This window comes from Mus caroli, unplaced genomic scaffold, assembly GCF_978045245.1.
Source record: "Mus caroli unplaced genomic scaffold, Mus_caroli_1 scaffold_15, whole genome shotgun sequence".
In the NCBI taxonomy this organism is placed as follows: domain Eukaryota; kingdom Metazoa; phylum Chordata; class Mammalia; order Rodentia; family Muridae; genus Mus; species Mus caroli.
The window spans coordinates 1,982,205-1,998,693 of NW_028227270.1; the positions used below are offsets into that span (position 1 = coordinate 1,982,205).

The following is a 16,489-nucleotide window of genomic DNA, read 5'->3' on the forward strand; positions in this document are numbered from 1 at the left end:
TGTCACGTGGTCGTCGCTGCCGCCTCAAAGTTGGGGCTGTTCTTCCGGGTTGGAGGCACAACGCCGCGGGCCAACCCCGGGTCTGCCAGCGCGGCGTGGCGTTTGCTCGCAGCCCGGGGTCGCCATCTGTCCCGCCTGCCGGTCCAGGTGAGCCAACCGGCCCTTCAGCGCCTGGGGGCTGCTGGAAAAGGCGGGCAGCCAGCGCTGATCCCTGGTCCCTCGGCGAAGGAGACCCGAGAGAGAGCAGCAGGGGGGCGGGGTCGGCTGTGTCTAGCAAATGGGGTGCAGAGGCTCCTGCAGGAGACAGACGGAGAAGGAATACGGTGTGCCTCGGGGCTCCTTTTGTGTGTGCGTTCTATTGGGGTGACATGGAGTGAGAGGTTAGGAACGGAGTCCCGGCAGAAGACAAGGTAAGCAAGTGACAGCTGTGCAGGTGCAGATCTTGGATCCTGGGGTGGGGGTGGGGTGGGGGCAAGGGCTGCAAAAGTTGTACGTAGTCATTTTGGCCCTTAGAGGGACTGGAAGAGAGGTCATAGAGGACTTTCGATGAATGGTGTACCTAGAAGAATGACAACTGGGCGCTCCTAAGTTGTACTTGAACTTTGAGAATGTTCAGGCGGGGTGTCCAGTTGGGTGTAAGGAAAAGATGTGACTGTAGGTCCGGGCTGACTGGTGGTAGTTTCTGAATACTGAGAAAAAGGGGTTTGGATTGGTAAGTCACGGTGGGCTCTATTAGAGGTCGGGATGTAGGCCTGGCCAGAGCTGGTTCAAACTTGAGAGGCACAATAACTACTATGTAGCCAGAGCCAATAGGCGTCCACAGGAGGTTATAAATAGCGGTCCAGCTGCACGTGCCAGCGGGTGGCAGTTTAGTTGCTGAGGGAGGGGCAGCACCTGTGACAGGAGCCATGGCTCCAGTGGCTTTGGGAGAGGTCACGCTGCCTGCCAGGATAGGGTATTGTGTCCTTGTTGGTATGCCTAGCTTTTAAAAGCATGACTTTGTTTATGCTTGCAGGTGCCCTTTATTTGTCCTACGGTAGTGTGCAGTCCTTAGAAAACTTTGGAGGTATGGGGCTTGCTTGCCCACTGAACCCCCTTTTTTGGGCAAATATTGGTTATTTTTCCTTTCTTACTTTATTATTCTTATTATACTTTTTTATTTCGAGACGAGGAAGATCTCGGACTGTAGCCTTGGCTGGCTTGAACTTCTATGTGTAGCCCAGGCTGGTTTTGAACTTGAGTTGCTCCTCCTGGCTTAACCTCTCCGATCACCCCAGCTCCATTTTCTTTCTTTCTTTCTTTCTTTCTTTCTTTCTTTCTTTCTTTCTTTCTTTCTTTCTTTTTTTTATTTATTGAAGGGACAGTTTTGGATTATTCTAGTATAAGCAAACAGATAGGGCCAGTTTTCTACGAGGCTATACAAAGTTTTTATTTTCAAAGGAAGAGTCTGGAAACTGTTTCAGAAATATATTGTGGAATGGCCTCAGGATACCCAGCCCTAGTTATTTAAGTGTTCAGTCAAAAAGTATTAGCTGACTTACTCTGTTTAAATGCAAAGCAGTGGGCCATGAAAAATAACGAAGTGAATGGAGTAACTCACCAGGATCTTGAGTTCTTTAATCCTCTCTACAAACCAGTGATCAGGGCACTTTGCTACTTTAATCCTCAGACCTTTATGAGGTAGGTTTTTACTATAATTCTGACCTTAAAGATAAGGAAATGAGGTACAGAGAAGCTGGGTGATTTGAGAAGGACACATCTGTAATAAACTAGAGAAGAGGATTCCAACCCAGAGTATACTCTAATCTCTTTACTGTCTTCTTCTGCTAGATCAGGTGCTTGCCCTAGACTCTAGAGTAGTGGTTTTCAACCTTCCTAATGCTTTGGACCCTTTAATACGGTTCCTTATGTTGTGGTGATCCCCAAACATAAAATTAGTTTTGTTGCTACATCATAACTGTAATTTTGCTACTGCTCTGAATTGTAATGTAAATATCTGATATGCAGGATCTCCGTTATGATTGATACCCTTGTGAAGGGTCATTTGACCCCCAAAGGGGTTTTGACAGGTTAAGAACCGTTACTCTAGAGGGTTTTAACACTGGGGAAGGCTGAGGATGTAGCTCAGGGGCAGTGTGCTCTCAGAGCAAGTGTATGGTTCTGGATCCTGTCCTTGGCATCACACACATCAATCTCTGGGGAGGCACTTATCCTTATAACTTACACCAAGTGGTTTAATGAATGCCATGCTAAAATAAGCATTTTATTCTTTTAAACTTGGGGTTGCGAAATTATTATTTTTTATTCATTATGAATTCAAGGCTTGAGAAGTACATGGAAGTGCATAGAGAATTTCAAAGTGAAGAAAAGGGGGAACTAACTATGTTGGCATAACTCGGACTAGCCAATGGTTCAGACGTTTTCTGAATCCCTTTCAGAACCATTTATATTCAAAGTAGGGCTAGTGTAGGGGACTTTTCTTGCCAATAAACCTCCTGATCTTTGATTTATGTGTTTAATGCCTAATAAAGAGGTTTTATTTTTAAGTTTTTTATTTTTAGATTGGGCTTCTGATATATGGTGCCCTATTACCGATCTGCTCTACATCAAATTATTATTTTCCAAGTAGGCAAGACAATCATGGATTTTCTAGAGTGTAAAACGACCTCAGCAAACTGTTGCTTGCTACCACTTTTATGGGTTAGTGGATTGAAGCTCTAAGTAGTTCAGGTTAAACAATCAGGAAGTGACAGACTTGGGCAATGTGGTGGTGGTGGTGGTGGTGGTGGTGGTGGTGGTGGTGGTGGTGGAGGGGGGCTCCATTTGGGCCAGTTTCATTTATTTGCTGATGAGGTCTGGAGAAGCTTTACCAACTCACTGAGGATAGTGCTTGCAGGGAGCTGCTATGACCCAAGAAGAGAAATAGCCTCTGAGATTCTGCCCTGGGGCCATGTTTAGTTAAAGGGCATCTAATGAATCTAATGAATAGGCAACTCCTGGATTGATAATTCCCATTACCATTGTTCCTTCTCAAAGTTTTAAAGTTTATTTAGGAAGTTGTAGTAACAGCTTTGGGATTTAAAATCAGCTAAACACTTCTCTGGTGCTTGGAAAATTGGTTGTAGAGCCTGCTTGGATGTGATACTTGGCCCTGTGAGAGTCCATCTCTTGGATCAGTGCCTGTAGGCATAGCGGGTAATGCTAGCCAGGTTTGACTGATAGACCTCAGACCCTCTGCTTCTATCCTATTCTCAAAGCAAATGCTGAGAAACACTGGGGATGCAGTAGAGGAACATGGGAAATGTAGGTGTGCCTGCTGTGCATCATGGGGATCTGCCAAAGAGGGCAAAGGTAGCTGAAGAATCAACAGTGATACTTTACCCAGTCCTGCTAGAATCAGCAACAAGTGGCCACGTTTTGGTGAAATAAACTTTATTATAAAACACTTGTAAATTATACTGGCCACCATTGAGAATTGTGTTCAAAAGAGTTTACAGTTATACCCATATCTGCAAGCACAGACTGAATTAGTAAAGATACTATGGGACCTTCCTTCCTTCCTTCCTTCCTTCCTTCCTTCCTTCCTCCCTCCCTCCCTCCCTCCCTCCCTCCCCCCCCTTTCTCTGTCTTATTCTATGTGTATTTAAATTCTTGAGAGGTAAATCTGAATCACATGTTCATTTAGGCATGGATCAGAAGATCTCACTGGAAGAACTAAGCTAGCAATGCGTTTTGTATGACCTAGTGCCTAATTGTTTTTTAGATAACTTAAGGGAAATTCAAATGTAACTTTGATTATATATACCTTTTTGACAAATATGTTGACTTAGAGGATAACTTTAGTGTAAGATGTGGTTTATCTGTATGAGTGTGTTTATACAAGCTCTCTAGCTATACACACACACACACAAACACACATGGACACATTCACACGGACACTACACACACAGACACACACACAGACACACACAGACACGTACATAGACACACTCAGACACACACACACACACACACACACACACACACACCTACTTGTGTGACTCAGGCCTGGAATTGACTGTTGAGTTTATAATTCCAGTTCTAGGTAGAAAATGGATATCAAATTTTAAATGCTGAATCGGAAACAGATTTTTGAAGTGTTGTCCACAAGTAAAAAAAAAAAAAACACTTGACAACTAAATTCTTTGAAGATGGAGGCATACAAATGTGTTCCAGATGCAGACCCTTTGGATGGACATTTTATATGCGTTTTTTGTGCTCAGATGACAAGGTAACCTTTTTCTTGGCATATAGACATGTTCTTCTCTTTCTTTTTAGTAATCCACCTTCAAGGAAGGGGATCCGAAACGTTGGGAGCGTAAAGCAGCATGGCGCACCTACTGAAGACGGTGGTGGCTGGCTGTTCATGTCCTTTCCTTAGCAACTTGGGGTCCTCTAAGGTTCTACCTGGGAAGAGAGACTTTGTACGAACGCTTCGTACTCACCAGGCACTGTGGTGTAAATCCCCGGTAAAGCCAGGTAAAACTCAACTTCACTGTGTGCTTCAGGTCTTTGGTACAAGCCAGGAAAACACAGTAAGTTTTGTAGTCTGGTGCTTGTGAGTGGTCATTTTAAACAGAAAACAACAACAGCAACAGCAATGAAAACACAAAAGGAGTGTTTTGTTGTAGGTAGTTATTAATCTCTTTTCTAATCCACCTGGTGGTGGTGGTGGCGGAGGCTGCAGCAGCTACAGCAGCAGCAGTGGTGTGTTCCTCACTGCCCACCTCAATGTTCTGGGTTCTCAAATGAGAGACACACATGCAGCTTTATATTTTAATATGTCTTAAACAGCTCAATGACTGGGCGTGGTGGCATACGCCTTTAATCCCAGCACTCTGGAGACAGAGGCAGGCGGATTTCTGAGTTTGAGGCCAGCCTGGTCTACAAAATGAGGTCCAGGACAGCCAGGGCTATACAGAGAAACCCTACCTCAGAAAAACAAAACAAACAAACAAACAAAATAAAAGCTCAATGGCTGGGCTACTCCCAAACTTCCACATGGCTAACACTCTTTTCCTCCCACAGTCCCGAATTATTATTTACTAAAATCTATATTCTATTGTTGTTGTCCTCGACTCCGTGGGGGAGGGGGTGTGCTTTTCCCTGGCTCTTATGTGATTGGTATGCTCTCTCTTCTGCAGCTATCAGGCCTGGACCTTACTCCTTTCCTGGCATGGCACTTCTAAATCCTTCTTCCTCTCTCGGTCCCCTTGCCTGCGGAGCCTAAAGTCCTGACTCTTCTCTGTCTCCCTGCCCAGCCACTGGCCACCAGCAAGTTTATTTACCAATTAAAATCAAGGACTCACGATGTTTTGCATGTGGATTCTCTGCAATTTTGGGAACCCAATTAACATAATATAAGCGTTAGACCAAATTCACAACAGCGTTTTTTCATAGTTTCCACTTATAGAAATTCCAGATTGCCATTGCTAACAGGGAAGATAAAAACTAATGGGAAAAGATGGGAAAGGAGAAAGGTTAACTGGTTGTGTGCCTTTTGCTTATAGTAACCAAACCATTTCTTCTCACAGCCCTTTCTTTGCTTCTAGTAGGTATTGGAGAATTGTACCAGATAGAATTTACTGCTCAGGACCTAGGAAGGAAGTGTGTTAATTGATATACAGTAATGCTCCTTGCTTTAGTAAAAAGCAACCTCATTGCAGTTCAGGTCAGAGATGTTAGTCTTCCCCCATGCTGTTAGCAGCTACTGTTCAGTTTGGTTTTGTATCTATGTGTATCTATGTGTATCTATGGATATATGTATCTCTATCTGTCTATCTATTTATCTATCTGTCTGTCTGTCTGTCTGTCTGTCTGTCTGGCTCTGTGTATATACACATGTGGGCAAGTGTCCTCTAAGACCAGAAGACAGTGTTGGGTCCCCTGGAACTAGAGTTCCAGGCTGTTGTTAATGTCCTGATGTGGATGCTGGAAACCAAATGTGAATCCTTTGGAAGAGCAGCCACCATTCTTGACCACTGAGCTTTCTCTCCAGCTCCACCCTTACCACGTTTATGTCTTTGGTTCCAACCATCATCTGCCACTCAAGTGGTGTGTTACTTTCCTAAACCGTCTCTGTGCTTTCAGCCTCTGCCCCCCTACTGTCTGCCCTGCACATGGCAGTGTGATTCCCTTTTTAAAACTCTTAAGAGCACGCCAGTCCTTTCTTCAAAATCACTACTGTCTTCTCAGCTCATACTGAACAAGACTGAAGGTTCCCAATGGCCTATAGGTCTTCTGTAATAGGAATCTCGCTTGATTCTGTTGTAGGTACAGGCTAGAAGGAGGCGAGGCTCCAGAGGTCACCTTCTAAGCTGAGTCACCTCTCTGTTAGTATTTTTCCTGAGGACCGTCTTAGTACACTGTCTGTCATTCACTGGCTGGACCTGAAGCATGTGGATGTTTGTCAGGAAGACTTAGACATTTAGTTTTTGTTCCAGATGGCAGTATGCCCAGCTAAGAATGGTGATTAGCGCCTAAGATGAAAGGGCAGTATGAATGTTTCTTTTCTCTCTTAGGGCTTGCAAGACTCCTTTCTAGTCACCAAGGAGCTGCTACCTTGAATAGATTTCATAGCCTTGTTCCATGTTCTCAGGTGACAAATCTCTATTGGCAGAGTACCTTTCACTTATCACTCCCAAGTTAATCTTCAGAAACTTGCTTTTAATCTGCTCGGGAAAGCCGCTCACCTAGTGATAAAATTGATAAGATAGAGGCAAATGACTGTTGGGGACTGGAGAATTGGACTTGTGACTAGATCTAAAGACATCAAAGACCTCTGCAGCAATATGTGTAAATCTTCCTTGTTTATCTTTTGATTTTTATTTTCTCAACTGTCTAAGAAAAAAAAATGTTAACAGATAAGGATTTTTTTCTATAATGTTAATTTAATTAACACATTGAAAAGCATAAAAAGTAATTTCAGTCAGTATTCCTGTTTTTCCAGTTGCTGCCACTGCTTCTGCTTCTGTCTCTTCCTCCTCCTCCTCCTCCTCTTCTTTTTTGAGAAAGTGTCTCTCTCTATAATTCTGGCTGTTCTGGAACTTCCTATGTAGACTAGGCTGGCCTTGAACTCCCAGATACCCATTTGCCTTCACCTTCCTAGTGCTTGGATTAAAGGTGTGTTTGCCACCATACCCAGCTTCTTACTCTATTTCTATGGTAGATTTATTCAAAGAATGGTCTAGAGTTCCTGCACTACTAAGTTTGCTTGCTATCTCTCATGTATCTTATGATAATTGTCTTAGCATTTCCATTGCTGTGAAGAGACACCATGACTCTTACGAAGGGGGCTGGTTTATAGTTTCAGAGGTTTAGTCCATTATTATCATGGTGTGAAGCATGGTGGCACACAGGCAGGAATGCTGCTGGAGAGGTACCTGAGACTTCTACATCTTGGTCTGTAGGCAGCACCAGGAGACTGTGTGCCACACTGGGCATAGCTTGAGCATAGGAGACCCTAAAGCCTGTACCCCACAGTCACACACTTCCTCCGCCAAGGCCATATCTCCTGATAGTGTCACTTTCAATGGGTTAAGCATTTTTTTTTTTGAGCATATACAAGCTATCACATTTATTTATTTTATGTGAGCACACTGTCATTCTCTTCAGACACACCAGAAGAGGGCATCAGATCCTAATACAGATGGTTGTGAGCCACCATATGGTTGCTGGGAACTGAACTCAGGACCTCTGGAAGAGCAATCAGTGCTCTTAACAGCTGAGCCATCTCTCCAGCCCCTGGACCAAGCATTGAAACACAGGAGTCTTTCCAGTCATTCAAACACATTTCTATTCTAACCACCTCAGATATATAAGAAACTTTTTTTTTTTTTTTAATTCTTTCATTACTGGGAATCAGACCTAGGGCTTCAGACATGCCAGCTAGGTATTTACCACTTGGTTACATTTTCTGCTGTTCTTGCCTATTTTCTCCCATGTTGAAAAATACAGTTGTTGCTGAGTAGAATTTCCAGTGTTCTAAATTTGACTGAGTGAGTTCCGATGATGGTTCTGCTGAGTCAGTTTCTTTCCCCCACTTTTTTTTTTTTTTTTTTTTTTTTTTGTTGTTGTAACATTTAGCTAGACCTGAAGGCTCCTTAAGCTTAAGGATACATTTCAGGCAAGAACACCCCACCAGCAGTGTTGTATATTATTGTATTGCATTGGGAAGACCACCTGGACAGTGTAGGTGTTATTGTCCTGTGGGGTCTCTGATAAGAATGATGTTCCCATCAGCTTTTCCCACTCAGGTTCTTTCTGCCATTTGACTGATGCCCATTAACTAAGTTCATGATTTTATTAGGACTCTTGAAATGGCGGAACTCCATCATTCTTTCTTCATTCATCAGCTAGAATTTTTCTATAAAGAAAACAAATTTTCTCTTTTGGTCACTTGCCCTGAAGTGGACCTGGGGGAGGAGGATGGGATAAATGCTCTTTCCCATTACTTACTAGTTTTGCTAATAATCAATCGCCTGGTTCCCTTAATGTGTTAATTTCCTATCGCTGTTGAAATAAATAATCATAAGCCTACTGGCTTTTTACCCACTGGAAGTCAAAGTCCAAAGGAGTTGTCACTGGGCCTCCATCCAAGTGCTGGCAGTTCTGCATTTCTCCTGGGAACCTTTCAGCTGCAGGAGAGCGCCTCCGCCTATCAGGTTGTGGCTCCTTTCCATCTTGACAGTATCCATGTACCAGCCTTGCATTGCTTCATCACTAGGACTCTTCAGCGTTCTCCTCCATTCGTAAGGGCTCTGTGACTACCATGCAGCTCCAGATAACTTAGGATATTCTCCCTGCTGTAGGCCCAGTGATCACCAACCCTTAAGTCTATTTGCTGTCACAATTCCCCTGCGCCGTGCATGATGGATTCAAAAGTGGTAGGGATTAGGACATGGATATTCTTGGGAAGCTGCTCTTCTGTCCATCACGCTGCGTGTTCTAAGTTGAGCCATGCCCCTTAAAATACTTAGTACTCTTTCTGATAATCAACATGAACTGGGTTATAATATCTTCGGAAGTGTTCCACTCTATTCTTATTCTTCTTCTTTTTTTTTCCCTTTTGTTTTTTTGAGACAGGGTTTCTCTGGATAGCCCTGGCTGTCCTGGAACTCACTTTGTAGACCAGGCTGGCCTCGAACTCAGAAATCCACCTGCCTCTGCTTCCCGAGTGCTGGGATTAAAGGCATGCGCCACCACTAAAATGTTCATTTTATTTTATGCCTGTTTTTTTTTTTTTTTTTTAACCTACATGGATGTCTGTGCACTCACATATTCCATGGTGCTCATGGCCCAGAAGAGAACCTTCTGGAGCTGGAGTTATGGACAGTTGTGATCCACTAGGTAGATGCTGGGATTCGAACCCAGGTCTTCTGGGAGACCAGTGCATCCTTCTAGCTCCCATTCTATTTTGGTACACAAATTATCATATGGTTGGCTAGTGGAAGCCATTTCAAATTGACTCTTTTTTTTTTTTTGAGACAGGTTCTTGCTATATAGCCCTGGCTGGCCTGGAACTTGCCTTGTAGACCAGGTTGACCTAGAACTCATACAGATTCACTTACTTTTTCCTCATGAGAACTGGGATTCAAGGTGTGCACTGGCCATCCTAAATACTTTTGACTCAACTCTGTCATCTTTAGTATCTGCCTTGGCTTTCCAAATGCAGGGCTTCGACTTGAGGTCTTCAGATGAATGGCAAACTGCAGAGAAGTGCATATATAACTTCATTTTACACCTGGATCTAATATTTGTCAACCTCCTGGTTCTCTCTCTCTCTCTCTCTCTCTCTCTCTCTCTCTCTCTCTCTCTCTTTCTCTCTCTCTGTGTTTTGTTTTTTGTTTTTTTGTTTTTCCGAGACAGGGTTTCTCTGTGTAGCCCTGGCTGTCCTGGAACTCAGACCAGGCTGGCCTCAAACTCAGCCACCTGCCTCTGCCTCCCAAGTGCTGGGATTAAAGGCATGCACCACCACTGCCCAGCTTTTCTCTCTCTTTAGGGAGAAAATAAGCATTTGTCTGCCTTTGGTATACTGTAAATTATTAGTGTGTAAATAACAGGGGAATATAAGACTATGCTCAAGTGCCAGTATTTTCAAGTTGCCTTAATCTGTCTGAAGTCTCAATGAGTTACTCCATATTTACAATTTTATTCAATTTTTTTTACATATTCAGTGTCAAGAATGGAAATTTTAAACTATACAGTAAACCCTATGTAGAAACATACTGTTTAAAAACATGTTAATAGCTGGGAGTGGGGGCACATGCCTTTAATCCCAATGAACCAGAGGCAGAGGCAGGTGCATCTTGTGAGTTTGAGGCCAGCCTGGTCTACAAAGCAAGTTCCAGGACAGCCAAGGCTACACAAAGAATCCCTGTCCCCTCCCCCCTCCAAAAAACAAAAAAAAAACCAAAAAAAAAAAAAAAAAACCCAAAAACAAAAAACCAAGACCAAAAAAAAAAAAAAAAGAAAAAAGTAGTGTTAATGGCTTCATATTGATTAAAGCATCAGAAGACACTAGTGTCCTATAGGTAGAGCTAACCCAAACTCTGCATAAAGATGTTTGTGGTACATGCTTTCCTTTGGGTTGTAAGGAACAGAATGACAATCAGGTTATATATAGTTTGTGTGAGGGTGTGCTGTATGGATTTTTGGGGCCCAGGATCCCCTTCATTTTCTTTCTCTCTTTTTTAAAAAAAGATTTATTTATTTATTTATTATATGTAAGTACACTGTAGCTGACTTCAGACACTCCAGAAGAGGGTGTCAGATCTCATTATGGATGTTTGTGAGCCACCATGTGGTTGCTGGGATCGAGCAGTCAGCAGTTAATTAAGAGGAGTCTGTTGAGCCCTTTCTCCAGCCCCCACCCTCCACCCCCCTTCATTTTCTTGGAGAGGTGAAAGGCATTCCGGGCCTCCTAGTTCTGGCTGGTTTTTCTTTAAGTAGCCACTATCATGGAGCCTGCCAGCGTTACTCTGACTTCTTGCTGATGGTAGCATAGCCGTGCTTACAGATCACTTCCATGCCAGCTACTCTCTTAGCCTTTGTGTGGCTTCTCCACTCTAACCTCCTAGGAGAGACCAGGACTGGGTAGGTGTTGTAGTTACTTTTCTGTTGCTGTGATAAAACATAGTGACCAAAAACAACTCGGGAAGGAACTTAACAACTTTCTGGTCACACTCCATCACTGAAAAGAGGCAGGGTAGGAGCCCAAGGGAAGAACTGGAGGCAGGAACTGAAGTAGAGGTCATGGAGAAACACTGCTTATTGGCCACTCCTCATGGCTTGCTCAATCTGCTTTATCATTCTATGCAGGATAATCTGCCTCCGGTGAGCTGAGTCTACCCCATCAATCACTGATCAAGAAAATGCACTACAGACTTGTCTACAGGCAAATCTTATGGAGGCATTTTGTTAATTGAGAATCCCTCTTCCCAAATGTTCTAGTTTGTATCAAGTTGACATTAAACTAGCCAATGTAGGAGGTTAATAACTGGCCAACATGGACTGTACTGGATCCACAATTCCTGTGTAAGTCATCTCATCGGCAGTGACTGCTGGCTTCTCTCATGCCCGGTCTGTCAGATGACTGTTTTTGACCTGGTTGCTGGCCTCTCAGCTGCTGGTCAAGTCTCAGGATTCAGCCTTGGAAGTCTATAAGAAATTTCCTCTGGCCAAATTTGCCGGAAAAGGACTTCATCTATGGCAGCCATCAACGTATCTATGGTAGAGTTATTCTGCAGTAATTTATTTCTATCTTTACTAAAGTCCAGGTCAGGAAGACTGTAATCTCAGAGGGTGAAGGAGAGGAGTTAGCGTGTTGTGTGATTTCTCAACTCAGGTATTTTTCTCCTAAGAATAGACTAAGCTTATCATGTGCCTTAAAGAAAGATGTTCAATTAAATAAAACATTTAATGCATTCAGGACAGTTTGTATAAAAATGTTTCACTTTTCAAACAAGGTAAATGGCTTGTGATTGTGAATCGTTATTTTCAGTAGCAGCTTGAGCACCGTACATTTCGAAAGATGACTGCCCATTTCCCTTTCCTGAAGTCTGCGCTGAAGCATGCTTTTTAGCTTTGTCTAAACTTTCATTTTGTTTGCTTTTAGGAATTCCATATAAGCAGTTGACAGTTGGGGTCCCCAAGGAGATTTTCCAAAACGAGAAGCGAGTTGCATTGTCTCCTGCGGGGGTCCAGGCCCTGGTCAAGCAGGGCTTTAATGTTGTCGTGGAATCAGGCGCAGGCGAAGCTTCCAAGTTCCCAGATGACCTCTACAGAGCAGCAGGGGCCCAGATCCAAGGGATGAAGGAAGTTCTGGCTTCTGATCTGGTGGTCAAAGTAATTACTCTCCTCTCTCTTTCATTCATAGTGTCATGTCTTTTGTTGAGACAGGGTCTCAGTGTATAGCCCTGGCTGGCTTGGAACCCATAGACATCCACCTACTTTCACCTCTCCAGTGCTGGGATCAAAGTCACCACACCCAGCATTTCCAATTTTCTTAATGCTCTTCTTTTTGTTTTTAATTGACACATAACAATTATTCATATTCATGCAGTGATGTATAATATATATGTATATATATTTATACATACATATATACATATACATGTATATATGTATGCACAATGTACAATGATCAAATCTTAAACATTACCCATTCACCTTTTCCTATTTGAAAGTCACACTCTCTTTTCTCAACGAAACCATGGAAGGGAACCATGGAGACCTTCATTTTTATATTAGCTGGGTAGATTTTTTTACTTCATATCTTTTTTTTTTTAGTTATGAAGTTCCTTAGCATGTACATTTCTGCTGTTTGATATCTCAAGACCTTTTAAAGTCACTTGGCCTATGGGTCACTCAGCCCAGTACTCCCTTCTCCAGAATGGTGGTGCTATTTCTAGAATAGCACTATGTGGGGCAAATGACTGTCTTCGGTTATTAGCGCTGCACACAGTATCCTGAACTGCGTTCAATAACTTCTTTCCATCCTAACAGCGTCTAGTCAGCAGCAGCAAGTATGTATATAGTCAGCAGCAGCAAGTATGTATATAAACAGGTCATGTCATCAATTAAAAGAGACTTCTACCCAGCTAGTACAAAAATGAAAGTCTCTATTTCCCTCCCATTCATAAAGTACTTGACCCAGGGACTCTATTGACTCAAGCCCGTTCCTGTTCTGAGGAACAGGTTTAGGGAAACATTCACTTGGCTTGAAGTCTCGGGTTCCCGTGATCTCAGCTGAGCCTTTGATGAGGGCCAGTAGGATCGGCCACAGTAGCCCTCAAGTTTTTCTTAATCTCTGAGATAGATATTTTTGGGCATGGGTTGCTAGTTTCACACACGCCAGGTTAAGTCCCCCATTACTGAACCACACCTCCTGCTCAAAGAGTTACAAGTTCCCAGCCAAGATTCACAGGAGTCAGCAGCTCAGGGATAATAGGCAAAGGCACTTTGGTACATACAGGAGAAAAAAAAAAAAAAAAAAGAAGAAGAAAAAAAAAAAAAGAAAGAAAAGAAAAGAAAAAAAGCCATGATAGGAAGTGAAAGAAACAGCTTTCTCTTTTGTATTTAAAATGTAAATCCTGCAGGCTGTGTTTCCTATGCTCGGTTCACACAAAACGAATATAGCAAAACTTCTTATCAGAACAATGGATTGAAGCTAGAGTAATTTTAATTCAGTAGAGATGCTAGTTTAGATTGTGTTCCTTTATAGGTCTGGAACTTAAAGTGACATAAGTCTATACCATATATCTATTCCTAGTGTCTCACTACCTCATATATTCATGTTTGCCAAAATTAGTAAGGATTGAGCCTTTTCATTCATTTGTTTGTTTTTTTGGAGACGATGTTTCACTATGTAGCCCTTTCTGGCTTCTCACTAGATTTGTGGACTAGGCTGCCTTCCCAGTAAGAGAGATCTGCCTGCCCTTTGTCTTTTCCCCCTATCTCGTAATTTTAACACAGATTTAACAAGTTTGGGGAGACCAGGTTCACTGTAAAATCTCTGTAGTATCTCAGTGCTCTGTAGCTGTCACAGATAACCTGGTACTGTGCACTCTCTGAGTGTGTGCTCTTTATCAGAATAGGTCACAAGTCTTCAGTCACAAGATAGATAGTGTACTTGTTCATACCCTTTGTCTTGCTTGAGTTCAGGCAGACATTTATTGATGGAAGACCTCTCTCAGACGTACTATCTAAACAATAGTGCCATGCCTTAACCAAATTGTCCTGTTTACTTGAAAACCACGGTGAAGGTGTTGGTAGTTTAAATCTGTGATTTGGCTCTCGTTTCAGGTGAGGGCCCCCATGGTGAACCCGACGTTAGGCGCTCACGAAGCTGACTTTTTAAAGCCGTCAGGAACTCTAATTAGCTTCATCTACCCAGCCCAAAATCCAGACTTGCTCAATAAACTTTCTGAAAGAAAAACCACAGTTCTGGCGATGGACCAGGTTCCAAGAGTGACAATAGCTCAGGGCTATGATGCTCTCAGTTCCATGGCCAACATCTCTGGGTAGGTATATTCTTTGCCATTTCAGTTGACCAGAACCACAGGGAGGTAGCATGGCACTCATAGAGTTTACCCTCGCCATAGTTGTTGGGGACTGACAATACTTTTTATACTTAAATTAGTTCTTATGATTTGTTTTATTTCCTTTCACAGTAGTTACAGTAATATATGTTACAAGTCCTATCTTTATGGTTAGAAGCAGTATGTACACCTATCAAAGAAAGTAGCTGTCTGAGGGTCTGCGTAAGGAGGTGGTATTTTTACGTTGTGTGTACATGCATCAGATTGAGGTGGTTATTTTTATAGGTCACAAATAGTTGGACAGTGGCCGATTCATGTGTTTTATTGTAATACAGGTTGAGAACCCCTGAAAATTCGGGATCAGAAGTGTTTGAGATTTTTGACTTTTTCAAATTTCGGAATCTTCATAAAATGAGGGGTTTTGGACCTGAGATCCAAGTGTACACGTGGACTTTATTTATGTTACATATACACTTTATACACACAGCCTGAAGGTAGTTTTGTATATACATTTTGGTAATTTTCTTTATGAAATAGTGCATTTCAGAGGGTTTTTCCCCCCTCCTCTGGGATGTTTTAAATACAAAGTTGGCATTTTGTGCTTGGTCTGTGACCCCATTGCATGTTTCCTGTGAGGTTAGGGATGGGACATTCTGCTTGTAATATTGTCTGTGGCCCACGCGGAACAGTTTTGACTTTGGATTTTTAAATTAGGAGTGCTTAGCATCTGTATTATAATTAATTAGTTAACTAATTAACTAATTAAAAGAATAGTCTACCTGTGCAGTTTCAGGGTGGCCTCAGGCTTCAAAGTTGTGATCCCTTGGCCTCCAGCCTTTGGAGGGCTGAGATTATAGGCACATACCGTTATGCTTAGGGTGCTCATGTTGCTTAGGGTTTCCTTGAGAGGGTTAACAAAGTATTTAATGAATTAAGGAAATTTCCATATTAGAGGGGAGTTTTCTCTCGTGTCACAGTCTGTTCTGTTTTACTAGAGCCCATCCTCTTCTGAGACCTCAGTGGCAGTAGATCTCATTTCCTGCCAGCACTGCTATCTTCCCCGTCTCTCTCTTTCTCTCTCTTTTAGAGCTCTATTTTTATTTAATAAAATACAGAATGTTTTAAAAATTCGTTGAGACTTTCATACATGAATACAGTGTATTTCCATTCACATTAACTCCCTACTCCTCTCCCTAATTTCTTCCCGATTCACTGTTCAGCTTCCGACCCCTGAGTCCATTTTGTGCTGACCATGGGTTGTAGGGCCCTCTACTGGAGCATGGTCAATTTACCCGGGACCACATTATCAAAGAAAAAAGAACTGACTCCTCCTCCGGAATCTACCTTCCTGTTCCACAGCGAGGGGCAGGGATGGGGGTGGGTGGGGGGGAGCCCTTCATCCCCCATTGCTGAGGTTGCTACTGCGAGTTCATGAGTGCAGTGGTTTGGTCTGCCTTGGAGACCTTGCTTTGCTGTGATCCTCCGTGAGATCTGGAGGGAGGAGGTGTGTAGAGGTGTCCTTGTCTGTGGCTGACAGACACTTGCTCTTTGCACTCTGACCAATCCAATTTTTGCATAACTGCTATCCCTTATACCAAGAAGATTCTCTGATGTGGTCTAAGAGCTGCACAACTTTGTGGGCAAAATGACATGAATTTTGATGGCAATTTGGTCCTCTGTTCATTTAGTACATTAAAAGCAGTAGGTTCACCCCTGGGGCTTATGAACTTTCCAACCACGGGTTCTTGGCCAGATTTAAAGTATCCAGGTATGAATCTTTTTCTTTGGAGCAGGCCTTAACTCTACTCAGAAAACAATTATCTTTATCAATGTACATTTGTACTGCTATCATGTCCTTAACTTGCTAGCAGGCAAGTCATCCTTTCACCTTTGTGTCTGTGTTTATGTAG

General features: G+C 42.7%; 1 protein-coding gene across 6 annotated transcripts in view; it reads left to right on the top strand.

Moving 5' to 3' along the window:
• Nnt (nicotinamide nucleotide transhydrogenase) overlaps positions 1-16,489 on the top strand; it is a 108,703-nt gene that overhangs the window by 19,087 nt on the left and 73,127 nt on the right. For 3 of the 6 annotated variants that reach the window (XM_029468546.2, XM_029468545.1, XM_021181102.2), the window contains exons 2-4: positions 4,318-4,518; positions 12,155-12,384; positions 14,344-14,561. In XM_029468546.2, the coding sequence (XP_029324406.1) occupies positions 4,368-4,518; positions 12,155-12,384; positions 14,344-14,561 (599 nt within the window). In that variant the 5' untranslated portion in view covers positions 4,318-4,367. The other 3 variants (XM_021181101.3, XM_021181099.3, XM_021181100.3) reach the window with 3 other exon arrangements.